The 27,928-nt window shown below is 40.2% G+C and overlaps 2 protein-coding genes across 16 annotated transcripts in view; both read right to left on the bottom strand.

Moving 5' to 3' along the window:
- MYO5C (myosin VC) overlaps positions 1-18,960 on the bottom strand; it is a 33,442-nt gene extending 14,482 nt beyond the window's left edge. For 2 of the 3 annotated variants that reach the window (XM_048317221.1, XM_048317223.1), the window contains exons 1-24: positions 18,878-18,960; positions 16,053-16,163; positions 15,032-15,197; positions 14,619-14,763; positions 14,055-14,211; positions 13,371-13,514; positions 12,377-12,458; positions 11,689-11,796; positions 11,054-11,160; positions 10,150-10,415; positions 9,663-9,744; positions 9,196-9,336; positions 8,394-8,519; positions 7,708-7,791; positions 6,701-6,835; positions 6,263-6,360; positions 4,695-4,781; positions 4,497-4,608; positions 3,360-3,571; positions 2,579-2,744; positions 2,080-2,226; positions 1,367-1,531; positions 1,046-1,139; positions 414-477 (exon numbers count right to left, since the gene is read on the bottom strand). In XM_048317221.1, coding sequence (XP_048173178.1) covers positions 414-477; positions 1,046-1,139; positions 1,367-1,531; positions 2,080-2,226; positions 2,579-2,744; positions 3,360-3,571; positions 4,497-4,608; positions 4,695-4,781; positions 6,263-6,360; positions 6,701-6,835; positions 7,708-7,791; positions 8,394-8,519; positions 9,196-9,336; positions 9,663-9,744; positions 10,150-10,415; positions 11,054-11,160; positions 11,689-11,796; positions 12,377-12,458; positions 13,371-13,514; positions 14,055-14,211; positions 14,619-14,763; positions 15,032-15,197; positions 16,053-16,163; positions 18,878-18,904 — 3,026 coding nt within the window. In that variant the 5' untranslated portion in view covers positions 18,905-18,960. Of the gene's footprint in view, positions 1-413; positions 478-1,045; positions 1,140-1,366; positions 1,532-2,079; positions 2,227-2,578; positions 2,745-3,359; positions 3,572-4,496; positions 4,609-4,694; positions 4,782-6,262; positions 6,361-6,700; positions 6,836-7,707; positions 7,792-8,393; positions 8,520-9,195; positions 9,337-9,662; positions 9,745-10,149; positions 10,416-11,053; positions 11,161-11,688; positions 11,797-12,376; positions 12,459-13,370; positions 13,515-14,054; positions 14,212-14,618; positions 14,764-15,031; positions 15,198-16,052; positions 16,164-18,877 lie in introns of those variants that run through there. The other variant, XM_048317222.1, reaches the window with a different exon arrangement.
- A 1,037-nt stretch (positions 18,961-19,997) lies between these two features.
- Positions 19,998-27,928, bottom strand: part of MYO5A (myosin VA) — a 98,732-nt gene continuing 90,801 nt past the window's right edge. For all 13 annotated transcript variants that reach the window (XM_048317308.1, XM_048317298.1, XM_048317300.1 and 10 more), the window contains 5 exons: positions 27,707-27,857; positions 26,589-26,871; positions 25,603-25,777; positions 24,173-24,253; positions 19,998-23,329 (listed from right to left, as the gene is read on the bottom strand). In XM_048317308.1, coding sequence (XP_048173265.1) covers positions 23,177-23,329; positions 24,173-24,253; positions 25,603-25,777; positions 26,589-26,871; positions 27,707-27,857 — 843 coding nt within the window. In that variant the 3' untranslated portion in view covers positions 19,998-23,176. The remainder of the gene's footprint in view (positions 23,330-24,172; positions 24,254-25,602; positions 25,778-26,588; positions 26,872-27,706; positions 27,858-27,928) is intronic.

Here is a 27,928-nt window from a genome sequence, read left to right as displayed (position 1 = left end):
AATGTCCTTTACAAACACTGCCTTTGCCTCATGCAGAATCTTTCATATTCACTTCACAGGAGTTCTGACTGGTGTGGCCATCAGCTGCTCTTCCAGTCCTGACCAAATTCGGAGGATATCTCCAAAGAAACCAGTGTGATCAGAGTTGCCTTTCAGCTCTCAGAAAGACACATGAAAAGACAGGAAACTGCAAAAGAACAGTCACTATAATTTCCTGCATAGGACTCACCCACAAACAAGAATGTGCTTTTCCTAAACTCTGCATGAAGTACCTCAGTACCAGCATTAATGCCCAAGAGCATGGACAGATTCATAAGTGATGTCAGCATAATACATTTGCAGAAGGAGAAAGAAAGGTAGGGAAAGAGAAAACACAAATTCTGTTTCAAAGAAATAAAATTCAGATTACATACATTCGCTGGTTTTCTTCTTTTTGTACATCATTGAAGAGTTGCTGTGTGAGGTCATCCATTTTCTCTGTCAAAAAATATTTTAGTATTTCAAAGACCTTCATGCAATTGTGTACATTTGTTAAAAAAGCATGACCACAATGAGAAGTTTTGTTTTAATAAGCAATCCTTAACATATTCTGAGGCTGAAATTACTCCCTCAAGTGCCAACAATTATCACAGTACCCTTTACAAGTAATGCTATAGAAACAAAAAGATTCTGAAGCACCAAATTGTTATTCATCTAAAGTATACTTGATCTCATGTGCTACCTGTGTCCTTTGAAATTAAGATTCCTAAAAGTAGTTGTACAAAAGGAACCAAGGATGAAGCTACACTTTGAGGGAATATGTGTGTATGAAAAAGGAAACACAACAGGAGGAGAGCTTCTGCTATTGAAAGAACAAATTTAATTTAACTATTAAATAAAAAGCATTTGCATGCTTGCACATTGTAAGCAAGAGGAGGACCAACTTTCAATTTACTACAATTTCAGCATTTATATTGCTTTTATTAGAACAAAAGTAATATACTTTTGATGAAAACATGACTTTACCCCACTATAACTCCTTTGAAACTCCCTTTAGTTATTGTACCTTTCATTTCCTCAGTTTTTTCTTGGAGCTTTATTTCTAAAGTCTCCTTCTGTTCTTGTAATTCTTTATTCTGATTCTCAAGTTTTAAGATTTTCTGTACACACAAAAAGTAAGCAAAATATACAAATTACAAAGGAGGAATAAATAGGTCACAGAAGATCTTGCACTTTAACAAGAATATATGGACTCTCTTTCTTCCCTCTTCTGCCTCCTCCCAAAAGAGTACAGTTACTTAGAAACTCTCAAATCATGTGTTTGATAAATCCAGTAACTGAAAACATTACTTAAAAATAAAAGCACGCAGATGGCCATTAAATTTACCTGCTCACTGTCCTCTCGATATTTTTTCCCTTTCTCGTCATATGTTCTCTTTTGAGCAGCTAATTTTTCGAGTTCTGATTCAAGCTTCTGAATTGTATCCACGTCATTCATATGAGCTGAAGCCAGACTGGTCAATCGTTCCAGCAAACCATGATTTTCTCTACTCTACAATGAGCAGGACGGGATAAAAGAAAACACAAACACGCACTGAAACTGTTCCACAGAGTTTTAAAGGGAGCACCTGACCACTTTGCTCACCATCCCATATCAGCCATGATTATTTCAACCCAGGACTGTTTCCATCAATCAGATTAAAACTACCATTTCAAAGGCAATTTGGCTGGAATGGCTGGAATAATAAGCTGCAAAATAAACATAATGTTGAATTGCCAGAAGTTACAAAACATGTTGCACCACAGCAGTATCTCACTCATCCTTCCACAAGTAACCCCACCCAGAGATTGGATGGACGTAAGACACAGTAAAAAAACCCAAAAAAGTTAATTGCAGACTCTTCTCATTTGCATAATTAACCCAAAAATATAAAGAAACCCTAGATGATCCTTTCTACTCGGGGTCTAGAAAGCCTGGTAGCTTATTATAAAGGACCATAACCCTTACATATTCTCCTGTCTTCTCAATTCAACATCTTTCACTAGAACAGATATGATAAAAAAATTAGTACAAATCAGAAGCTGACTGCTTCCCCTCACCTGTTCCTCTATCTTCTTCTGCAGCTGCTGAACTCTGTATGACAGCTGGATATTCAACACAAAGCGCCGAATGTTCTGGAATCTGCGCCTGGCAAGCCATGCACGGGCGTATTTCTGGAGGATCACAGCCTTCTGCTCTTCACGCATCTTTAAAACAAAGCATTAACATCTGTCTGTAATTAGCTCAACCCACATCAGTTGTAACGGTCTGTGAGTGCACACACACTGGTGAGGACAATGCATCTCATGGAAATATCAAAGCACTGAAATCCCCAGACTGCAGACACATTTGAGCCACTGCAAATCACAGCAAATGGTCTGCATCCAGTATAAACCCAACAGAGCTCTTGGTAAAACAAAAAAAAAATCCATCAGAGCAGAAGATATGAGAACCAGACCTGCAAAAGGTAATCTGTTAGGGATAATTGCCACAGCCCATCTTTTTTACAGAGCACGAGCTGTTTCCAGTTACTGAAATAGAATTTTTGATAGGCTGTACCTTCTGATACTTTTTTCTTGCTAGAAATCCTCTTGTGTAAGCTTGTATTGTCACAGCAGCCACATGAATGAGCTGGCAAAGTCTGCGGACCAGGTAACCCCGACAGTACTTCTGAATAATTATAGCTGCCCATGTTTCCTTCAGATTTCTTGCAGTTACAGCTTGCCTTAATTCAAAAGACAATAAAATTTACTTAGGTCACACTGGATTTCTCATGCTCATTCCCTTGGTCAGTCAAATTACACACACACACACACACAAAAAAAGGAGAAGATATCAAAACCAGAGCTTATTCTTCAACCAAAGTGAGAGAGAGGGAGCTATCCACAGCTTTTGAAATCTGTCCACAAGCAGTTGTTCTGATGGTCTCTTTATGAAAACCTCCAAGCCTACCCAGAGCCATCTTTCTGCTTTGATTGACTGCTGCACTTTCTTTGCCATAGTTTGTCCTTACTAATTCATAGACCCCTGATTTCTTCTCTGGCTCTGAAGCCCAGCAGAAAGCCCAAGACAACAACTGGATCATGTATTATCAGGTAAGGACTGAGCTTACAGGCAGACAGGCCTCTTGGGAATCTGGCAGACAACACTGGAAACCTGCTGGAGTACTTACATCAGCTGAGTAACTCGAACACTTTCAAGCTCATCATTACAATCAAGAGGAAATGGAAATGCAACCTGAACTGCTCTTTCATAAAAGCAACACTTTGGGCATCAGCTGGACCTTCTACATGCCCTCAGCCACACCCCAAGAGCCAATTCACAGATGAGCCACGAGCACCTCACTGTGCGCTGCCCACGGAAGTACTGCTGCACTGTGACCACTGCTTTCCTCATGCTCAGGAACTTCTTCCTCTGCAGCCAGCCCCGGACACACTTCTGGATCAGGATGCACGCGTGTCTCAGCTTGTCTGAGCGCAGTTTCTCTAAGTAAGCAACCTGTCCTGCTCTGAAAAAAATTTTTGTTCTCCCAAACTGATACTGGTTATGATCCTGAAAAAGAAAACAGCAGGTACATTAAGTTTTTAGGGGTTTTTTGTAGACCAGATGTTCTCTTATTTTTATAAATTGTCACTTCAGGCAAGCTCTTCTACAAGACATGATCTTCCTAAATAAGAATATCCTCTCTGCCTTTTTTGTAGATAGGAGTATGTAGTGGGGGAAAACCCACTTAGCAGGAAATACACAAGAGAACTACACCAGAAGCTGTACACTCGTGATCTAAAATTAAAGGGAGGCTCTGGACTTATCATCAAGGCCTTAAAAGCACCCTCTTCACCTCCTCCTACAGGTCTGCTTCCATGGGCTCAGCAGTACCTTTTGATACACGTTTCTAGCCTGGAACCAGCGAGCTGTGTGAGCAAAAACTCAGGGTGAAGCTGCTTTCAAGTTCCAGCTCTCCCCCTTGGCCTGTGCCAGAGCTCCTCAGCAAGTGTGCCTGTGTTTGGTCTCACACATCCCTGGATCTGAACTCAGTCCTCACACGCTGGCTTGACTGGGACCAGCCCCACCACCACAGGCTCATCTAACAGACAGAAGCAACGTGCAAAATAGCACATTTTTGAACAGCTCTCCAGTATGCTGCATTCCACCACCAAACTCCCTCCTGTGCTTGGAATACTTGACAAATGTGCACCCTTTACTGTTTCCTGGTTTATAAATAGAGAATATCTTCCATTTTTCAAGTGACAATATTGAGCACAGATTGGTTAAATCCTCTGTCTACGGCCACATCACGACTGTGCCACAGCACGAGGTTACTGACCCACAAGCCTGTGTACAGCACAGTAAATCAGGAAAAACAGAAATAATGTGAACACCTTTCCTGTCTGAGGAGAGATACTACTCTTGGCAAAAGAGACCTTTTATTACTAATAGATGCTGTAATGCATCTATTGGTTGGTGCAGACAGACCAACCTGGATCAGCCGCTGCAAAACAATCTTGCAAATCTGTTTCTTGTCATTTATGGAGAGTTCCTGCTGTGTCATAAGAATGCTGTAACGGCTGAAAAACTCTATGTAAGTCCACCTGGAAAATTAGAAGTTAACAAATTAAACTCATTTAACAGACAACTAGGTATTCTTTGGCACAGGGAGGCCCACTGCTATCCCTACCTGGATGGGTAGCTCTGTGCACTAATCCGAATCGTTTCCAAAACACCACATGCTCGCAGCTGCTGAGCCACTCTTTTGGAATCAAACCTAAAAAACCGCAGTGTTATACTTTACATTTCTGCTGGGTTTGGCATGCTGTAATAATTAGAACCATTCTACCAACTGGATTTGTATTTCTGCTCATAGGACACAAAGCTCCCTGCTTCTCATATAATGTCTTACTCCACATCACGTAATTTTTAAAAAAAAATGTATCTGGGTTTTCTGTTTCTTCCTCAAAACCAAAGGAAGACTGTATTTATTCTTCTCATGAAAATTCTTGTTTCTTTTCAGTATTAACTGTGAAGTTCATAGCAGCAAGTGGTAAAGAACAGTTCCCCTCTCAACTCAAAACACACACAGAAATAAATCCCCTCAGCAATCCATTAGGAAGAAACTCTCTAGGAAGACAATCTCTAGGTATTCTTTAGCCCATTCATTAAGAATAAACCAGGACTTACTCATTAATACCTGGGTTCAAAATTACAAACACAAGGCACAGAAAGGCCCTTTCTAATTCTGGACAGGAGCTGATACACCCACAGAGCACACCACCAGCGTCAATCAGTACCAGCCAAGAGATCCCTGTGGCTGGCAGATGACTACACTCTTCCTTCAGAAGCTTATGGTGCTCTCTTCTAGTCTAATTCCGACATGTTTTTACATTACCCAAGCTATTTCTGCCCTCACTGCAGAATCATGAGAGCTCACTGCACTGATAGTGATATAGTATCATCAGTAACATGTTCTGCATGGAAAGATTTTGTCTGGCTACAAGAAAATGAACTAACACACTTAAAAGACTTAATTTAGAATCAAATCTGGCCTCTTCCCTCCTGATAAAAGCTTTAATTTCATTTGTCAGTGCACTGCCTTCCAGCTGGAAGTTGTAGCACTGAAACCAGAGTGCTTCCACAGGTCTGGCCACACAAGAGACCAACAGCTGCATCAAAGTTAACTCCTACTCATGGTTAGTGGTTATCAACCTGATCATAGGAATTATGAAAATTGTCTGCCACATATGATTGTACGAAAACATTAAAATTACATAAAAATTGGGGGGAAATCTAGGGCTATGTTCTACACTGTTCATACCTTTTCTGACTTACAAAGCTCTTTTAAATATTTCTGCAGACAAAAGGGAAGTTCACAAAGAAAATGGCAGAGGTTTTTATTCTCTAAACATGAACTGGGGTTAGTCCATACTGTATAAGGGCAAACATACCTATACAAAATATTCATCAACTTAAACCAAAGGTGGACAACCTTTGCCCTAAAAACGTTCTGAGAAATACACAAGCACTAGTATCTAACTTGAAAAATACTAGCTTAAAGAATTTTTAAGGCAACAACAATGATACTTAATTATTCTATTTTTGTAGGAAGACAACACATTTTTTAAATTTGAGCTATCTGGAAAGAAAAAGCATGTTCTGTATGGGAAGTTTCTCAACAATAAGAATTTAGCTTGCTGACACACTGCTACAGTGAAACAGAAAACCACAGCTGAGCACCACTGACATACTCACTCAAAAGGCAACTTCTCATCGTTTGGCTTTATGCATCTCACATAATGAGGAGTGGTTGCATTGAGGGTCACCATAAGTAAAGACAAAGAGTTCCGGAACTAGAAAATACCAGACACAAGAGTTTTGCTAATGAAACTTTCCAGTAAAAAGCAAAATCTTAGTAGTTTAATTATTTGTTAGGTTTTGGCTGGATATTGGGAGATATTCTTAGTGCTTCGATCTTAAACACAGGAAACTGAAGAGTCTGGCTGTACCCAACAGCCTCCTATATATAAAATAAACACACCTACATATACCCAGACCTGGAGCACTGCTCTGTGGCTCTTGCTGTCCTGAAAACTGGACAGTCCCCCATGGACAGTGACAGAATCGGGTCTCAGAGTGCCCAGCACCCCCCAGGAAGTACAAACACCACAGAAGAGCAGGTCTGTGCAGTACCTTAGTGCCCACAGTTGTCCGGAGCTGTTTGTTGGGTGATTTCAGAACAGGTCTGGCAGATTTGATGTTTATAGAGGAACTGAAAGGTGAAACGGACACTGGACTGTCTTGAAAAAAATTTGCACACAGATGAAACTAAAAGTGTGGTGAAAGAACCAGAGTTAAACACTGTGTAACTGCAGCAACATTTAAATCAAAATTACATTTACTATGACAAAAAATGCAAACCCTTTAATACTTAGACCAGGTATTGCAGGACTTTGAGACCTGTGGGTATTTAACCCACAAACAAACAACAACTGAAACAAGAGTTGCAATGATTCTGAGTCTGCTGTGAAGCACTTACACATTTCACACACAGAAGTCTACAGCTGGGAAAGCAGCCTGCAAAAGCTATTTCAATATAAGCAAATATGGACACAAACACAGAGCAGAGCTAAAAATAAGAGCACTTAAGGCAGTATGCAATTTAAATTCAGAATATATTTTCAGGTCAGATGAAGTTAGCTTCTTAAGAGTAATCCTGAAGTCTCAAGGCTGTAGACTTCAAAGGGACAAGCAGATGGGAAGTGGCAGGCACACATAAAACACCTGATGTTTTCCTTGCCCTGGCATTCTCCTAATCTCTTTTGAAGAATAAACAAAGGCAGTTGTTAATGATAAACCACCTATCAAAGCTGCATGTAATGACTACAGAAAAAAAAATGTTTTTCAGTTACAAGGATTACAAAATGCTCTTCAAGGGAAATATTAAAAAAACCCCCAACATAACTAGCAAAGTAAATGCACATATATGAAGGAAGTTGAACACTGTGTTTTTTCATCTTGTATAGTATTTGATGTTAGAAACAGATACTTGTATAATATTAATAAAAATTAAGAATAAATTAATTTATTCAACCTATTAAAAATCTTTATATCAGTACAAATATTTTAAAATCAGATCTGAATTAATTCCAGTAAAATCAGGTATTCAGAAAATTAATCATTACTGTTTGTTCACAAACCTTGCTCTCTTTCAAGATTTCAATCAATACTTCGTGTACTGTATCTCTGTTTTTTTCCAGAAATCCTTCACATTTATATTCTACCTGTGCAAACAGGTGAAATCATTAACTTTTCAGCAGCACATAAACAAACAGTTGGCAAAACAATAATTCTTACTCTCTCAGCTGTGGTAGCCAAGAGCTCTATGAATCTTAAACATGATGGCTGGAAGCCTGCTTTTCCCAATTCCATAATCTCAAGATTACATATGTGCATACTGCAAATTTAGAAGCAGCACGAACTGCCAGAATCCAAATCCTTCTGCCTTCATTAGGAATTTCTTTCCTCCTTTTTTCATTATTCTATGATTTCAAATCAAAACACCAAAAAGGAATACCACATCTGTAATGTAAATAACTGAGACTAAAATGTGTATGAGCTACAACTATAACTGTTCTATCGACACATTCTATTATTTTTCTGCTGTTTTATCTTGATTTCTTTTTATGCTCTCAAATTCATTACCTTAAGCACTTCTTACATTCAAGTGGTGTGTTACAGGCAGTATTACCAATAAATAAATAGCACAGTGCACTGAAGATCGATTTTATAGAAGTTCCAAATAACTGTGGTTAATATTCCCTATTTCCTACATTACTTTTTTTTTTCTGAATAAGCTACTGCTAGAAACATGGGGAAACAATACCTTATCAGCAAAGTGCTGAATGATGAAAGAAGTGTTTGACATCCTTGGCTTTTCAAAGAGCGTGTTTTTATTGACAAAATTATTATATAGCTTTTGAAGCCAGTTTTCATCTTTTCCATGAGGCAACTGTAAAAATGAGAAGGGCAACCTCTTTAACAAACTCAGGTGGGCTGTTAGGAGCAGCAGAGCTGCTGGCTGTCAATGAACACTCTGCATAAAACCTTTTCAGTGAATTACAAGGCCTGATAACAACCAGTTTTCATCTCTTCAGCCTCACTGGTGGCTCCCCATAGCAAATATTTTTAGGAAAGAAGGTTGTATTAATCCACAATTTTTGTATCAAAATTAGTGACTTGTAGAACAACATAATTTAAAAAATATTGGTGGAAGAGATCCCTGGAGACTGAGCAGTCCAAACTCCTGCTTGGAGCAAGACACCCAGCAGCAAACTGCTGCTTGGACTCAGACCCAGAAAGGGCAAAAGGATGAGGACCCCACTGCCCTCCTGCTTAACCTCTTCCAGTCCTGCACTGCCCCCACAGTGATCAACTCCAGTTGCTGGCTTACTTCTAGGTAAGTTCTAAGATTCAGTTTTAGGTTCCTAATTCTCTAAGAGGAAAATAGACTAAGTAATTTACAATCAAACTGCCAAATAGAGGGCAAGCGTTATTGTTCCTTTTCTGAGGAAGATGCTCTATTTCCCAATGAAAAGGGTAAAATACGGATTACAAGCCCCACTTGTAAAAATCTATATAGTTGTTTTTTTTTTAATGAGCTCTAAATGCAAGAATTTTTAAATTACCAAGCATTCTTCATCCAGAAGTTCCAAAATTCCCATTTTAGCTTCAATAAGGTCAATGACAGGCTGGTTGTCATAAAAGTCTATTAAAGTCCATGGAATATCTTCCTTCATGTACTCTTCTTGTTCAAGTTTAAAGACATGCTGGGTTTGCAAAAATTATGAAAATACAAAGAAGGTTACAATTAAGGAAGACAAATACAGCGTGTGCATGTGCATAGTTGTATGTGAGATAGAAAAAAATATACTTTGAAGTATATTACATGTCTGTCTTGTAAGAAAATAAACTCAAAAGTTTTCATTTATGTACATTTGTGTGTAGCTACGCTTACATATAAAAACAAAATATTTCTATTTATTACTGGGCAGGCATTATCCAGAAATATCCATTACTCAAGCAGAAGCAGAATTTACTAATATCCACCCTGAAGCAAAATAAGACAAAGAACTGTAACAAAAAAAGAACATACCAGGTTAAATTGCTGCTGTAGTTTTTCATTAGCATAATTGATACAAAATTGTTCAAAACTGTTCACATCAAATGTTTCAAACCTGAAACACAATTCAAATAAGGAAAAAAAAATCTTTTGACATCAAAATCTAATGGTAGCATCCCTGAAAGACTTTGGAGCTATCCTAACGTTTTTAAGAAGATTAACTAAAGGTAAGACTAATGAAGATGGTAAGGAATTTCAAAACTTCTCTAGAAGCCGATGTTACCAGGCATAATAAAGTTAAAAAATCCAGAGTTAAATCTAGAAGTATCACATCAGAAGTTAAATTTAAACCTCATTCACAAAAAAATCTGGTATTTATAGTAGCTGAGCATTTCCACTAATCTGGATGCTAAAGAACTTATCTGACCATGACCTTTTAGTAAAAGTAGCCCCTCCAAATTCATTACCAGCACAAAAACGTGCCAAAGAAAAGGCACTCTGTTTCCAGAGACATTCTTACCCATAAATATCCAAAACACCAATGAAAGTGTGTTTTTTGCCAGGGAACTGCAGAGCTTGGTTAATTCTTTCCACAATGAAGTCAAATAAATGAGAGTAGATCTTCTTTGCCAGAGCATCCCTGGCATTGACAGCCTGGGCCCTCGTCATCGGCTTTATCACCGTCTCTGAGGTCGTGACAATCTTTCTGTGGCACAACCACCGGGCCATTTTGTCACAGTTTAAATCCAGAAGCTCACAGAAGATCCTGAGATGTTTATCTTCCATCTTTAAAGAAGATCAAGAAATATCATTAGGCTACATTTAATACCTTAAATGCTGTCTCGACAGGGAAGTCCCTGCGCCCCTGACATCAAACTGTGATTTTTATTTTCAGATAGGCGAGGGGCTGTGTTTACTCCTTCATCTGGCAAAAGAGCAAGATGAGCTAAAGCAAATAATGCTGGATAGAGCTCCTGATACAGGAGAGAAAAATGTGGACTGGATGAGATGCTTTGGATTAAGACACTGTAAGAAAGTTACTTCAGTCTATTTTTAGGTGTTCTTGGTTTTTAGACTTGCACAGCTTGCTGGGACACATTCTGAGCAGCTTTGACTATGCTCTGTTTCCTGCACCCTGCAGAAAGCTCCAAAATGGATTTTCCAACAGCTGTGGATCAGTTGGATCTGTGTAGTCTTAGCCACATTTTGCCTTTTGTTAAGACTTTCTGAACTTGGGCGCAGAACAGCGCCTGTGTGAACACTCACTGTGATTCCACACAGATGGGGATGGAGAAATCAGTCAAGTTTGGTACACCAGATTTAATGCTGCTCTGGGCCCCAGATATGAGAGAAACTACTGCTAAAGCACTTCTGGCATAAAATAGAATAGAAAATGTTGGTATCTGAACGAGCTACTTCCTTACACTGATGGATGATCTCTCATCTCCAACAGCTGCTATTTCCACATTGCCCAAGTGCAGGATTGCTGCCAGCATTTTAAAAACATCCATCTGAAAATCCCCCTTCAGACCTAAAAAAACATTCCTTGATTATTTGAAATACTCAGAAACAGTACAGTTAATTAAAGCAGAACAATACTGGGTTACTTGCTTTGCTGTGCAGCCAAGAATTGTACAGCATCTCTGCAGAGTACTATGCACAAATCCCTGGTTCTGCCAATTTTCTGCCTGTCTGATCCAATGACAGATTGGGTATAAGTTCCTGCACCTCTCCAAGTGCCAGCTCAAGTCTGATTTAGCTCTTACACAAGCCATACAGGGGCAAAGAAGCTTCCAATTCCACCTCTGTTGCAGCATGTTAGTTTAAGGGCCAAGAAGACTCCAGCCCTCAGTGCTTCTGACCAGTAACAATTAACACCAACTGCTAATTGCTCCTGCCCAGCACTTCGAAAACAGACCAACACCACAATGGACAAGCCATGAAATAAAATATTTTGGTAGTTACTACTAATGTTTTGGATATTTCAGAAACAATCTACCTTTGCCCATTTCAGGGGAAAAAAAAAAAATCTCCTGAAAGTGTATCCCCAAGAATTTACCCAGTAAGGCAAACGTCTTCTGAGTCTCCACCATATTTGCTCTGTCATCAACTCCTTCTATTACAGTGCTGCCACCCATTCGTGTGTAGTTAAATTCTTCTGCATTTCCTGTAGATAAGAAGCAAATCTTGTAACCCTGCAAAAATTAGGGACTGGGGAGAGCCACTTGTTAAAACTTTACAACACAAAAAAATTAAAGATGCTATCAGAGGACAGCATTTCAGCAATGAGCTGGAGGTCCTCTTTTTCCTGAGGGAAATCCATGTACCCAACTCAGTTAAACTGACACAAATTAGTACCCATAATTCCTAAAAATCTTAATACTCCACCTAATGAACAAACAGGAAGGGAGGCTGAGTGAACATACACCTGAATTCTGCTTCTCCCAGCTTCTCTGTAGGTAAATTAATCAAGTCCCTAAGCTGATGTGGCATCTGTCACTAAAGAAAGTACGAAAAATAGATTTTCGAAGACACTCAGGTACTTGACTGTGCACTATTTGAGTTACCAGGGATTTGCTACCAAGTTCAAAACCAGCAGGATTAACAGCTGAGCAACTTAAAAAGCAGGTCCTGCTTTAAGGCTGTGAGATTTATGCTGTAATGCACTAAACATCCTGCACTCGAAAACCCAGCCTTAAAATCCTGCACTGCAAAAGTGAAGAGCAGGTTATTTTCTGGAGACCTACCCAATTTAAGATGCTCATATTCAGGTTGCATAGCAGATGCACACAACTGATAAAATATGTGGTAGTTCCTTTCATTCTCTGACTGTAAAATAAAGCAAAGAACAACATTACAGAAGAAGATAATTAACAATGAAATGAAGAAACTAACAGAAAAACCCATGATATTCAACACTATTATAAATTGATAATGATAACTGAAGGCTAAATTCTGCTGCAAGACAGTTTAGCAAAGAAATTGTTCATTATTAAAATGGCACATCTTAGACATCAGCAAGAGCTTTGAAAGTGATACATTCAAGTATACTTTATTTCCATTGCCAATACGCTGAGTTCTTTCCCCAAGGATGTTAACAATTTCTTCAGCTTGAACAACCATCTACTAATAAGAACTGTCAAACCCTGTAACCAAAAGATGTGTAGGAGTGTCAGCTGGAACACTGCCCTGTTGGGAACTCAAAAAACTCTCCATTTCCAAACCATCCTTCAGGGCAGAAGTATTTTTCAGCAGACTTAAAAAGTTACAATACTACTAAAAAAGAAACCTTTGTAAAAACAGTTTTATAAAATTAAATGCCTGCTTTAGTATATTATCACAATTATGCCATGACACTGTAGTGAGTCACATGAAATAAGCCCTGGCCTTGTAAGCTTTCAGCCAGTTTTTTACTGAGAATCTCTCTGCCCTGTATATGCTGTTCCTTTCCAGACACAATTGGCCTCTGCTACTGTTGTGACCACGAGTTACAGATTTCTCAAATACTTCTTGCACTTATCTCAGGGAACTGTCCCTGAGGAGCATCCTTCACTTAACATAAGGAGGAACGTGGAATAAAATCACTTCTTATAATAAATAATATTAGCTCCTGTTAAAAGATAAATCAAATGCTGATTGGATGCACTACTTAGAACTTCACATAATATTTTCTATATAGACCTAGTATAGTGCATCAGTAGCTATACTGACACTGGCTATTCTAGACTTTATTTTACCCACCTGAAAGACAACTCTGGATTTCTCAAGCAGGTATGTTCTCATGTTAGCTCCAATGATTTGGTAACTCTGGTCAAAACTGATTTCAGTGTATTTTCCAAATCGACTGCTGTTATCATTCCGAGTGGTTTTTGCATTGCCCACAGCCTACAAAAATTATCAACTTTTACAATCTGAGGTACTCACGTCTCTCAAAAGAATAACTTTGCCAAAATTGGAATCAACTACAGGTTTCTAAAATCAAAGGTGCTCAGAGATCAATCTCAGCATTGAGCTGTGTTACTTAAATTTAGAGGCCCAAAACTGAAGACAAGCCTCAAGTCAGACAGTATAATGCTACACAAACTGAAAGCTAGACGAAGTAGGCTTTTTCACCATAAGGGTCCCATAAATAAAACCAAATAATTTGTTCAATGTTGTTATATCATCATCTAATTAGGTGGTCAAACAATGCTCTGGAGGCAAACCAGCACCTCCAAAGGGCCACTGGTAAATGAGACTGTACCAAGGTGCTCCTGAGGCTGACCACCTCTTTCCATCAGTAACATTCAGAGGCTGAACTTCTAATCCAGACATCTAACTCAGACAGATAAAGCATCCCCAAAGATTTCAAACAAAACTTCCCAGAAGCTCTCAGAATTCTTCCCTTGATGAGTACAGACTTGACAGATGCTCCCCAAAACTTACCTCTGTTATTGGATTGGATGCCAATACTTTATCCTCCACATGTGCATTGCTGCTTGACTTACTCACAGTGGCAAAGTATCTCATAGTATACCTTGCAGACACAGTCTTTCCAGCTCCTGATTCTCCACTGACTATAATAGACTGATTTTTGTTATTTCTAAAAGCAAACAATCAGACAGTTTATATCAGGTATGTCTCAAGTGCATGAATAAATGTAGGAATTACACGTATGAAACAATGTTTGAGACCACAGCTGTGCCCAACTTCACGTATCAGTTCCATCTTTCACCTATTCTTCTCTTACTCCTCTTCACTTGTAACCTCTAGGTTTTTGTCATTGCTATTCACTAAGCCAGTGTGTTACCCCTCACCAAGAATGAAAAGAGTTTTGAGTTCTAGAAATTCCTCAGCTGGTTAAAGAATTCCTTCTCCTCTAATTAAGCTACGTGTTCAAAGGTATTCTTAATAGCCAATGGCAGATACACAGTAAAACTAAATGACAATTAACACTGACTGCCACTAGAATTCAAGTGTTATTTATGGACATTAAATAACATACTGAACCTTGCCATTTGCTTGTATGCTTCTTCTGCCACAGCAAATATGTGTGGATCCATGTCCCCCATGTTTTGCCCACTATATGCATGGATAATTGCATCTCCATAAATTGGCAGCTCCTTGTAGGGGTTTATTGCAACCAAAATTATTCCTACAACCAAATGTACAAAACAAAAATAAACCACAGTTAGTTACATGAAATGCCTGGTTTGGGCAAGTTAAAATAATACAAACTAGAAATATTTTCTAAGTAGAAGATGCTGATGAACAAACAAGTCTATACTCATATATAAAACCAGTTAACATAAGTTAAAATACACTTCAGGAAAACATTACACACATCAATATTGCAAACTGAACAAAGATTAATACTTTTTAAAAAAAGATTTTTTAAAAACTCTTCATTTCACTTAGCTTACCACTGTATGTGTAGATAAGCTTAGACTCCACAAAACGAATTTTAAGATTGTGTAGAACAGCTGGTTCATGGAGATAACTGAGGGCAGTGAGATCATTTTCACCAACAAGGATGTCAGGATTTCGTAGTGGTGGCAAAGGAGCTGGATCAACAGGGTAATTCAGTTCCTGTCCACAAAAATTACTTGAAATGTCATAAAATGCATTATGTTGCATAAATAGAAACTCATCTTCTACCTTTACATGAAGTTACAGAGTTGATGGAGCCCTGCCTGATCTTCTATTTCATTGATTCCACACATCCCACTGAACTTGGGGGAATTGGACCTGTTGGTTCCTTATGAAAAAGCAAGCCTCATTCCCTTTATTTACAATATTTTGCATTGAAATCTGTAAAAATGGGACTCACTTTTAGCTCTCTAAACACACACATATTTCAAGTACAGATAAGAATAATAGATCAGCTGCAACTGAATGAAAGTAAAGCCCTGGTCAGAACTCAAGTCAGCTCTGTAACTATCCCCACTTGCAACCCCTCAGTTTTCTTTACAGAAAGCTTAAAACTCAATTCTCTTTCTTTCAACAAATCCATTTAATCATGCCTTTAATACTTGTCTTTATGGAGCAGGAATGCAGAAATACAGAAACACTTTCAAAGTATTAAATCTGTAAACAACTTCGATACTAAAATTAACAGATCTTACATAAAGCAACAAAAAAAGCAGCAGCTGGCTCTGTGAGAGAGAACTATGCCTGTCCTGCACTTCTGATTTGCTTCAACTTGAGATGAGTTTCAGGGCTTGTTTCCAAAGCAATCTTGAGGTATGTTTTCCATACTAACGTTATACAGACAGTGGAATTGCACTCCTCGTATTTTTGGGCAGCAGATGTGTACTATACCAATTCCAGTATGATAAAAAAAGGAAATATGTACGTGTTATTTAGATCCCACAAATGTGAGTCCTATGCTTCTACATAAACATATCTCAGCAAACCCCACAATAATTCAGCTTTTCTCCTTACAGTTCCATCTTCTAACTGCACATGGAGAAAACGGTCTCCAGCTTTGTAGCTTTTTGTGATTTCTGCAGACTGCCAAACTTCTTTGTTATCAGGGATCCAAACCCTATTGTACTGCAACATAAAAACAAGGTAACAGTTAGTTTAGCTACTATCATAATACCAGACTAGCACGAAAAAATACCTTTCAAACATCAAGTGCAACCCAGAAGCTGAACTGGATGCCGGGACTTTTAGGGATTATTATTATTATTATTAGCTCTGTACAGCAGGATGTATTTTTTGTGGTTTTGTTATTTTTCATGAAAGAATAAAAAAAGAAAGCAGACTCATTAATTTCAGACATGCATATTTTGCTCCTGTTCAGTGCAGAGTGTGCAGAAGAACACAGCATGCAGGGAGGTGAGCAAGGGCCAGACTGCTGCCAGGCTCTTCAAACCCTCTAACACTGAACAAATAATAAAATACACTTAAGGGAGAGAACTGGTTTCTAGGAGAGTCCAAATAAGCAAGTACCAGAGAAAGCATCTCATTTACCAGAATTCAGACAATCACTTCCCTGAATTCAAGTTTAGGACACTGAACTTAGAACGCATTTTGCCACAGGCACATTGCCATTCCCAAAAAAGGGTCTGTGCAGAGTCTTTCTTTTAATGGGACTGGAGAGCAACCTCCAAACATCTTTCCCTGCTCTAGGACAAACTTCAAAGACTCCTAGCAGGTTTCTTTCTTTATGAGCAATCAACTGGCTTACTGTAGCTCCTTCCCATCAAGGTACCTCTAACCTTCTGAAGCACAGATATTTGAAGAAAATATTCAAATGGTTTGAACCATTTAGTTCTCCTATGCTGAAGTTAAAACTCTGAAGCAAAAGCAACTTCTTTAAATGCTCTGCCTGAAAAGCTATCAGAAACAATGTTCCTTAAAAGGACATAACACAGCTGGAAACCTCAGTCAGTAGGGAATTTCTCTACTGAGGTAGTGCATCCTTCTCATCCTGACAGGGTTTGACAAAGTGACATCATGTGTCCCTACTCACACAAGAGACCATGATGTAAACTCTTTCAGCACCTTTCTGCTTTTGATAGCCAGAACCCTTCCTTTAATTCCCTCACCTCAGCCATATTCATGGTCAGTTGAAACAAGCTGTTTAAATAAACCTGTGAGAACTGCTGCAGCTGCTTACTTGAGAAATTAACATTAGTCACGATTTCATGGAGTGTTAGCAGACCCACAGCCACCTTGGGGACGGGTATTCCTTCTCGTGCTGGTGCTGCAACTGTTGGTTTTGGCGCAAATGACGCTTTTTCTCTCTAATTTGGGAGAAGCCTTGGAAGCTCCAGTAGATCCTCGGAATATGACTGTCTCTGCCCCAAGAACCCCACTGAACCATGGTGGGTGCCTTCAGAGCAAACCCCACTGCACAGCTGTAGCTTCTGTAATTCTAACCCCCAAGGATCAACACCAAACAATTTAGGGGAAGAGGGCCTTGCACAAGAAAGCCCTGTGAGTTAGCTGGTGTTGCTCAGTGACTTCTCCAGCTGAGTTTTCAGTATCTCTAAGGACAGACACGGCCCTTTCCAGTGAGCCACCCGCCAACCTGGTGCTCATCAGGGCATGAACACACCCGTGGAAACCTGAGCCGCTTCCACCACACCTCCCTGCTGATGCTTTCAGCATGATGGCATTTTTTCACACAGTATCCAAAATCACTAAGATATTTTCGAAACTACCCCAAACCACTATAATGGCAATGTTTTCATCTCTCTGACCAGTTGGACAAAAGCCCAGCTCCACAAGGATCTATTTAATGGCCACATGAAAGACGTGGCTGAATTAGCTTTATATTTGAGTTTTCCATGTGTATCTATCTACCTACCTGTAAATTGTTATTTGTATCGTTCCTACACTATGCTGACCTCCTGGCTTACAAAAAATGCTTGTTAAATTGAATTCTTTGTTTGCTGTTATCCTATGCGAGTTAAAATATCACCACCAAACAGCCTCAGGGGCACACAGTGCGTTCCCATGTAAGAAAATGAACTGCATTAAGTCAAGGACGAGAAAGGGAGGAAGAAGAATGCGATAAAAGCACTGATTCTTCAGGAAAGGCCCCCGGAGTCGCAGGAGCCTCCACTGGCAAATCCACCCAGCCTGGAGAGTTGGCTGTCTCCAAACCCTGCCTCGCAGGTAAACAGACGGAGTTTGCTCATTTCCGTGTCAGGTTACACCCGCACTCCTTCCCCCCTTCACCTGCCTGACACAATTCCCGGGAAAACCACGTTCGTTCTTCCAGCGGCTCCGAGAGCGGCACCAGCACCAGGACCCAGCCGCGCTGCAGCCCCAGGCTCAGGGGGAGCAGCTGCTCTCGCAATAGACGAGGCACAGGTTTGTAAATCGCCAACATGTCCATGTTGGTTCTGTTATTTAAAGCTAAGCAAACAAACGATACGTCACAACACTCCGGTGACTACCGGAGAAGTGGGGAAAGTTGTGCAAAAGTTTCGGCAGGTGCATTAAGGAGAAAGAATCTTTGTTTTAGGGCCAAGCTCTGCCACACAGGTTCCGTGTTTGCCCAAGAGAAAGCGCGGCGCTCCGAGCCCGAGTGCCCAGGGAAGGGCACTGGAGCCTTCCCGCTGCCTAATCGCTGGCCAGGACAGCGAGACCCGCTCCTGGAGGCCGAGAGTCCCGCTAAAGGAGCGCTTCTCTCAAGGCGAAGCGGCTCCCCTCGGTGCCCTGCGGTGCGGGCCGGGTGCCGCGGCAGCCGCGCTGAGACCCGGCCCGGCCCCTTCCCCTGGGCAGCCCCGCAGCCCCACAGCCCCGCTCACCTGCGCGTAGAGCTCGGCCAGCGCCATCGGGGCACCGCCGCCGCACGGACGGGGCTCCGCAGCGGCCGCGGTGCGGCCCGGCCCCCGCCCCGGGGCGTGGGGAGCGGCCCCGGCTCCCCGCCCCCGGCCCCGCTCCTCGCTCCCGGCTCCCCGCCCGGCCCCGCTCCTCGCTCCTCACTCCCGGCTCCCCGCCCCCGGCCCCGCTCCCCGCCCCCGGCCCCGCTCCTCGCTCCCGGCTCCCCGCCCCCGGCCCCGCTCCTCGCTCCTCACTCCCGGCTCCCCGCCCCCGGCCCCGCTCCTCGCTCCCGGCTCCCCGCCCCCGGCCCCGCTCCTCGCTCCCGGCTCCCCGCCCCCGGCCCCGCTCCTCACTCCCGGCTCCCCGCCCCCGGCCCCGCTCCTCGCTCCCGGCCCCGCTCCCCGCCCCCGGCCCCGCTCCTCGCTCCCGGCTCCCCGCCCCCGGCCCCGGCTCCCCGCCCTCGGCCCCGGCACAGCTCCAGGGATCGGGAATAAGGGACACTGCAGCGGCCGGAGGGGCCCCAGGGGCAGTCCTGACCCAGCAGGGAAAAGCACCAGAAGCATCAATCGCCTCCCTACAAAGCACTGTAAAGGAATTTCTGTAACGAACTGAGAATAAGGCAAAAATTAACAACTCTGAGTGCATGTAGTAGGTTTAAGGCAGTAACAGGTGCTACATTTAAATAGCCTTTATGAGGAAGAAGATTCGAATAACCACAGTGCCAGGTTTGGGCAGGTGGATTCGTGCCCAGAGACCCACCAGCCCTCCCCACCTGGCACGAGGAGCTTTCACGGCACAAAAGGGAATTAGTGTTTTAGTGAAGTTACTGAAATTTTATTTCAGGAACAGTTAATATTAGGTGACAAAACACCCTAACAGAAATGGGTTACGTTAAACAAAGTATTTTCCCATAAGCACAGCGGTTTATGGCTCACTGCTGCTATCTGGGTGTGTATTTACACATCCTCAGATTTTAACCAACTCCCTTGGCAGTCAACACCGAGCCTGCCATGGAGGCAGAGGGAACCCTGTGACCCTCTGGGGTCTATGCCAGCACACAGCTCATGGGCCACCAACCAACCAAAAACCATCTGAAACAAACCGTACAGTTGTACTTTTATTTGGACATTTTCCAGTGATAGCTATTAGGCTACAGTTTTTATGATGCATACATTTACTAAGTACAACATCAGACACTACAACAGATCAGAGCTCAGGTAATTCTGACAATGTTTTGTTTTTCATCTACGTACCGTAGTGGCATCAAGTGAAAACCTACGTTTAAAGGCTTTTACTCATCGCATGAAGTATCAGCATCTTAAAAAACCCAAGTGTTTGCTCATAGTTTTAGTATGGTATTTGAAATGTGTTCAGTTTAAATCACAAATTACATATAGACCTTCAAATTGCAATTGCTGGTGTTTCCAAGTTGGGAACAAATGTTGCTGGATATCAATCCACTGTCAACAATGAAGCTGATGCTACTTTTTCCTGTGATAGAATAGATTAATCTCATTTAACTGACTTAAGCACTTTTATGTCCCATCCCAGTTTGAAGTGTGAGAAGCAGTTTTTCAAAATTTGGATCGAAGACTGTGTCCTAAACATCAGAATAAAATGATCACTGGAATAAAAATACACCAAACTGAATGAGGTAATTATTGTGCAAAATCTGTAGAATAACTGTATATATTTCTAAGGGGTCATTGACAAGTATTTTTTCCAGCATCTGATAAAATCTATCATCTCAATAGATAATAAATTAAAATATAAAAGATATGTCCACATTAAAAGAGCATAACAATGATTCAAAGGAAAAAAAAGAGTTTTTAAAATAATTCTGCATTATATTCCATGGTTAAAGAGATTTTAGTCCTAAGGTGAAAAGTTATATTATACACTCACACTAAAATTTTACTTCTGAAAAGTGCATGTAAAATACTGCCATGTAAAATGTTAGATGAATTACCAACTACACATCTATTCCAACTCAAAAATATTTTCCTTTAAAACATGTCAAGCAGCATATACTTTTAATGTGATATAAAAGTAATACCAGTCAAACCACTGAGTTTAAGGATGATACCTATAAATTACTAAACACTACTTCTTTTAAGGAAACGATACAATAAGGCTTTTTACAGGTAAACAAACTTAAAAAATAAACAAAAATACATTTAGGCATACATTTTAAACACTAACGCTTAAGTAGTGGATACATTTCCTGATCTACAGTATGAACATACTGTAAAGCCAATTGTTTGTTTTTCAATAGGAAAAAAAAATTGGTAGGTCAGCATGTTCTCATGTATTTTCTTTCCTAACCCTTTACTGGATGTGAAGGCTTTGCCATTACATTCTCACAAGTACAGTACCCCTGACAGTCTGAAAACGACCTTACACCTCATTTGGAGCCAGCTCACAGTAGCCAGAGTTTCAGAAATCAAGTAACATTTGAAAAAGGAGTGTTTGGTATATGATGCACAGGAAAACAATCTAAATCATTTAGCAAAGATCATTCAGAACGTTTTTACAATGCACTATTAAGTTCTTGGAAGTACTGGCATGATCCATCAAACGTAATATGGCAGGAGCATCTTAAATCATACTGACAAAGTTTACATTGTCTTTACTTCCAGTTTTAGCAACCATACAAACAGCATGTCCGCCTCTCAAGTAACACAAAACTGAAATGTTTCAGTCTGCTTAACAGCAAATCTTATCTCTGTGAATTTGCAGGCAAACAGAGGAGCACCAAATAGTCTAATAGTGTACCTCTAGGTTATTTATCAATATTGTAAAATAAATTAATGTTAACACTATGATGCAGATTATTATAATACATTAAAAATATTGCACAATGCAACTGAGCAATGTGTGTAGCTTTATTTTTATTTATTTTTATTTTTTATTTTTGAGCCACGCACCACAGAACCGGAACCTTAAGCAAGGCCTCCACACTTATGCCTCACATTGTGAAATGTGAATTTTATATAGCAGATCCAAGATGTGTGAGACAGAAAAGCTTTTCCAGTAAAATGTGCAACATTCAAAATAACTCAATTTCTCATTATGCACTCTGATTCCCAACCATTAAATCAGCATGAATCATAGTCAAGTGACAGCATCATAATCAAAACCTACTTAACTTTCTTGTTAGTCAACCCTTCTAAGAATGAGAGCCTGGGGCTACTGCAGAAAGTTTCTATTAAAGTTTTTCCTCTCTTATTCCAGTGTGAAAGAAGACTTTTTTCCTGGTTTTAAGTGGCAAAAAACTGAAAGAGATTATACTCAAAATACACCTTGTCATCTCTGGGGTCTACAAACAAAGAACAACATTAGACGGACTCTATAACCTAAATAAATACTAAAATCATTACTGACTTCTGATCGCTTGCTTCAAGATTCTGTATCTTTAGCTAACTACTTTTAAAAATAACTAAACATATAATTTCCAGTGTGCTACTTGTGCTTAGTTACCATTTTCCTCTACAGGTGTTATTTGATACAATGTGCAAAAATCCAGTTAAAATAACAGACTGCAACAGACTGTAAATAAGTTTGACAACAAAAAATGAAGTATCTTATTTTTAGTGCTTAGTATGATACTGTTGTACGTTTAAAACAACAGAATATGCAGCAGCAATTGATTTAGTTTGCTTGGTAAACCACAGTTCTAACAAATGAACACCTAAGTTAGAGCATATAGTGAGCTATAAGACTTATCACTACAATTTATGTCAAACTGACATAAACGAGGAAGTGGTTTAAGAAATAATTTTATATATTGCCAGTTTGTGTTTTTCCATTCCAGTTTTTACAAATTAAATGTAACAGGCTCCCATGTGACTGTGTATTCTACTACAAAATGCCTTACTTTCAAGTCTTCCACGTCCAGGACTGTGACTGTCCCTATTGGTCCCCGCCTATGAGAAGATTACATATGGATTTTAATTTACACTATTTAAATATGTTACTAAAGATCTAAAAATGTCTCTAGACAGCTGATGACACAATTTTTGTCCAAGCCCGATTTCCATACTCTGGGAATGTACGGATCAGTGATGTCCTCATAAATGCAATGACCGAGCACAAGTGCACATCTTTCTCTGAGCCTCCAGCCTGTGGTGCTGCTGTGCTGTTTCCCAGCTACCTTAACTACACATCTGGGCTCAGAGAGGCTTTTGTTCAGAAAACGTGGGTTTGGTGGCTCACTAGGTTTTAACAGGTAAAGGTATCAGGCAACTGGTTCTCCATCTAACACTGACGGGACATCCTTGGGATCAGACACGTGATATGAAGCCCAGGCCCAAGCTGGCTGGGATCTGAATGGTTTCTAAAGCCAGAGAGGATGGATTAAATGGAAAAGTAACAGGAAAGATGTGTTTAGCATCCATGAGCAACTGAGGAGAGTCCTTCCTGTCTCGCAGACGCACCTGCAAAGACAAGAAAGTGATGACATCAGCATTTGGCCACCTGACTGATAACAATCATTTCACAAAGATGATTTGTGCTTACACAGTGTGTGTGCAAACACTCACTCTACACTAAGCTCAGCCCACACATTTACAACAACTGTGCCATTAAACTGCAGTTACTTTGATTAGCTGCAGTTCTGCACATCTCCCCCTTACAATGCAATCTGGAAATACTTGGATTCCCTGCAAAGGGAAGACTCTGCCCAGTATCTGGTAACCATCTTTTCAGTAAGTGGAATTACAGCTTTATCTCAGTCCTACCTTCCCAATCTCCCTTGTCCTGCGATACTGTAATTCAATTTCTAACAGACCTGAAAGTTTGTGTTTGTTTTTTTATTCTGCTCTACTGGCTGCTTCGCTTTGGAGTTTTCAAAACTTTTCATTTTCACCAATATATACAAAAACAGAAGGGGTAAATGAAGAACTTTGGTATGGATATAGGCCTCAGTTTTCAAAGCACAGAACTCCACATGCAGACACAGGTCTGAGTAAATTTGCACACATAAATCTTACTGCTTGAAAAGTTGTCATACAAGTGAGTTTACATAGACAAAGATGTATAATTCTCACCTCATACATAGTGACAGGGAAACTAACACTTTTATGTAAGTCAGGAGGCAGTAATGCGTGAGTGCTTAAAACTTTAAGGCTGACATCACCTTTTCAATGCAGTCAAAAAATTATACCTAAAAAGCATAATTTAATTCATACTCCTGAGCGTATTTCAGGATGCTATTTTGGCTGATCAGAGGTTTTCTTAGAAACAGTCAAATGGGTTTTGGTGAAAAGATACAGACATACCTGTATTGTACGTATAAATGACACCAAGACTCTCTCTTCAAACTCATTAACTGGAGTATACAAATTCAGAACTTTTACAATCTGTGAAGAAGAACAATCACTCTCAGGTTCATTTTACTGATCAATCTACAGATGCATCCATCATTACCAATAATATAATTTTAACATTAGCTATTTAAAAAAGAAAACTTTTAAGCGTTATTTTTTGCTTTATTTATTCACGCAGAATTCCATCACCCTGCTCAACGCTACGTTATATAACTGCCTCCTTCAGAACATATGCTCTTTGGAGGTAGCAAGTCTAAATTTCTACATACGTGGTGAAAATACCAAATGATGGAAAAATCACTTGGGAAGTAACTGATTGTTTTCCTACCCATCCCCAAAAACATGATGTATTTCTCATCCTAATTTTGACCCTGTTATTATGACCTTCTGTAGTCATGACCTTCTGTGGTCTTACAACTTTACTGTTTTTCAAGAGAGTGAGCTATTTCTCTAAAAATAGGGCTAAAACCACCAAAGGAAACAACTGTATAACAAAGACATATTATTAAATAATAATATGGGTTAGACTTGTAAAACCCATTAAAAATTCTCTTTGTTTTTTTAACAGTCCCTTTTTTAAAAACCAAAACACTTTGCTAAAAGGTTGAAACACTTTCAAGCACATGGAATTCTACTTCCTATTCAATAGAAAATTAAGTGGTTTTCCAGTAATGTGGACTACTAAGTCAAAATGGCTGTATCAGTGCAACTGCTAGTGCTGACACAACTGTGAAAGAAATGAAGAAATTTCTTCCCTTTCCTGGTGAGAACTGTTCAGTGAGCATCAAAGATGCTTGGGTCCATTTACTCCTGTGCAAGCTCTATACAAATGTATAATGGTTTGAAAAAAGGTGCAAATATCTGTACAAAATCTAAGCTGTCATAAACAGGAGTCTGCTCACTGAGATTCACTTGGTTCAGCCTTTGAGGCTAATGGGCACAGTAACTTTACACTCTTGTTTGCAGACTCAGAGACAACAGCTCCACTTGAATTGTCCATTAACTTGGCTGGATACCAACTCTGATGGCAGAAAGATCATTTCCTTCTATCCGAGGCAGAGCTGTCTAGAGTACAGAGATGTCTTTGAATGAAGACTTTTCTCTAAGGATTTCCACCAACTGAGACTGTGTATGGCACTGCAGCCCACACAACCGACTGAGCTTCCTCTCCTTTGCTCAAAACTTATCTCTAGCATCAGGCTCAAAAGGGTCTGGTCCTTTTTCCACCCCTCCGACTTAATCTGTTTTAGTTGTACTAATGGAAAACGAAGTAAGAAACCTCCAATTTGTGTGTGACAGCAGGCTAGCAGAGATAGCAAACACCAAGAGAGCAGAGAGCTGCTCAGGAGGGGCAGCAGGACACACAATGAGAATTGGCTCACCTGGGCAGTAGTCAGTGCATTGCACATTGAACAGATGGCTTCTGCATCTTCATCCGTTTTCTTTTTTACTTGCAATAACTGTGCAGCCTGGATGAGGGGTTCCAGGGTTTCCTTAGCCCCACTATTCATCAAATTTTTATCACGTAGCCATTCTTCCAGTTGACTCACATTGTATCTGTACAAAGAGGTAAGAGCATCAGGAACATTAACGTTTGATTATGGATAAATGGAAAGCATGTGCAGGTTTCTCTTTCCCAGTGCTGCTTCTTTGTCCTTATGTGTTTTTCCTTCCTGTTATTTTCTCTTCATACTTCTTTCTTCCAATTAATACAGGAATTTTTATTTTCCTAACAGTTAGAAACTATGGTCAAAGATTTCCACTAACTAGTTTTTCCTATTTGTTTCTGTTCCTATTAATTGCATGAATGTGATAAGAAGAAAGACAAATGAGATTTTGTTCATGTTAAAGTACAGTGAGGCTTTGGAAGGTACTTGAGGGACTGGAATGCCCTGGCTAAATTTCCTGACACATGCCACTAAAACCCATTGGACAAGTGATGTGAAATGCAGGAGGTGATTCAGATGGCTTTACCTCAGGATGCAGCAAACTAGTGAGGACAAAGAGGTATCCACTGCACCACCAGGATAGAAAAACACCCAGCAGGATGTTTGCTATTCTTCTCTAAAAGCTGAGAAAGCAATTACCAACATTTCACCTACAGTTCTGATTCCCACTTGATAATGAAACACTTGGTTTGCTTCTACCACATTTCCTTGAATGTCAGGTAGGATTTGACCAAAGTCAACAAAGCTGTTTTTAACCAAATTTCACCAAATCAGTTTAACACCATCTGCACCTGTTTGTGCGTGGAAAAATAAATATTCCAGACGCCTCTGTGGTTACACCAAAATGATATTCAGCAATGTCAAGAGCTCAGTAAGATTTCCAGCAGCACATCCAAGAGAAGCGTAAGCAGCTTTCCCACCTTATCTGCATTCCTTTGCTCCACGAGCACATGTCCTTGCGCAGCAGGAGGTTATTGAGTGTCACGGCCCCGATGATGTAGAACATCTGCTTGACCACCTGCTTGATCAGCTCGGGGTCCATTCCATGCTGGCACATCACCGAGTGGAAGGAGTTCAGCTGCCGGATGATGGAGTCCAAGGTGTAGGTGCCTTCATCAGCAATGCTGGACGTTCTCTTCCGCAGCCCTGTTGGCTTCACCCCTGAGACACCTTGGATGGTCTCGTGCTCCAGCATTCCTGAAACTGCATTTGATTGACAACATTATTGTAATGACTGAAAACTGCTGATACACAAGCATATTGTGCAAGACAGCAAAACAGAGAGAGCAGGCTGGGCTTTCTGCTAGCCACAGTTTACCATGATTCCCAGAACTTGTGTGCCCCACTATGCTCCACAAGATCTAAGTTTACAGGGTTTTTACAAAGATTCCAGCATGTGTGTTTGAAAGGACAGTCTGACTGCAGCTCAGGAAAGTACTTTTTCTCTCCCAGGGTCATATGAGCAGTGGAATCAACAAACCAAGAGCCGTTCCATTCTTCTAAATGTTGTGACTGGAAAGCATCATGAAAATTTCTGTGGGAGTACTGTCTGAACAGAAAATGAGAAGTACTCTTAACAAAAAAACCCCCTCTCTGAACGTTAGCTTTATCACTGCTTGTTATTTAATTCCTCACTGCTGTCCATAATAACAACCAAACATTTTTCTCCATATTCATTTCAATTAAGAGTTCTCATGTAATTAAAGTCTAGTTTTCCCATGGGATATTTCCCAACAGACAGGGCAACAAATATCAGATTGTCCTGACAGCTTCTTCCTGCAAATGCCTGACTTATGACAAGCATGAATAAAGTATACCAATTTATTCTGGCACTGCCAGAAGAACCAGTCACAGTTCAGTTCTTCCTCTAATCCAACCTGTCCAGAATAGTCCTTGTCATCTATGAACAGAATGCCACAAGAGCTATTAATGAAACTCTACTGTTTAGAAGGAAATACAAGATACATCTACTGCCACCATCATGATTTTCATTTTGATACTAATGTTGTGAAGCTTAAGGAATTCAACTTTGCCTTACCAATCATTGGTTGCAGAATATTTTCCAACACTCGGACAAGTTGTTGGTAGATCTGAATAGCCAAGTCACTCAGTACTTGTCTGTATTCAGCTAAATCAAAATTAGTGAGGCAGTGTTCATTTTGACGAGGTGTATTATGCTTCATAAACCCCTGAATTAATAAATTAACAGAAATTAATGCTTCAATGGAGCAGAAAAATGTTTTACACAAACCCAGTATTT

The sequence above is a fragment of the Corvus hawaiiensis genome, chromosome 13 (genome assembly GCF_020740725.1).
Source record: "Corvus hawaiiensis isolate bCorHaw1 chromosome 13, bCorHaw1.pri.cur, whole genome shotgun sequence".
NCBI classification, from domain to species: Eukaryota; Metazoa; Chordata; class Aves; order Passeriformes; family Corvidae; genus Corvus; species Corvus hawaiiensis.
This window is presented reverse-complemented; position numbering and strand designations above follow the sequence as displayed.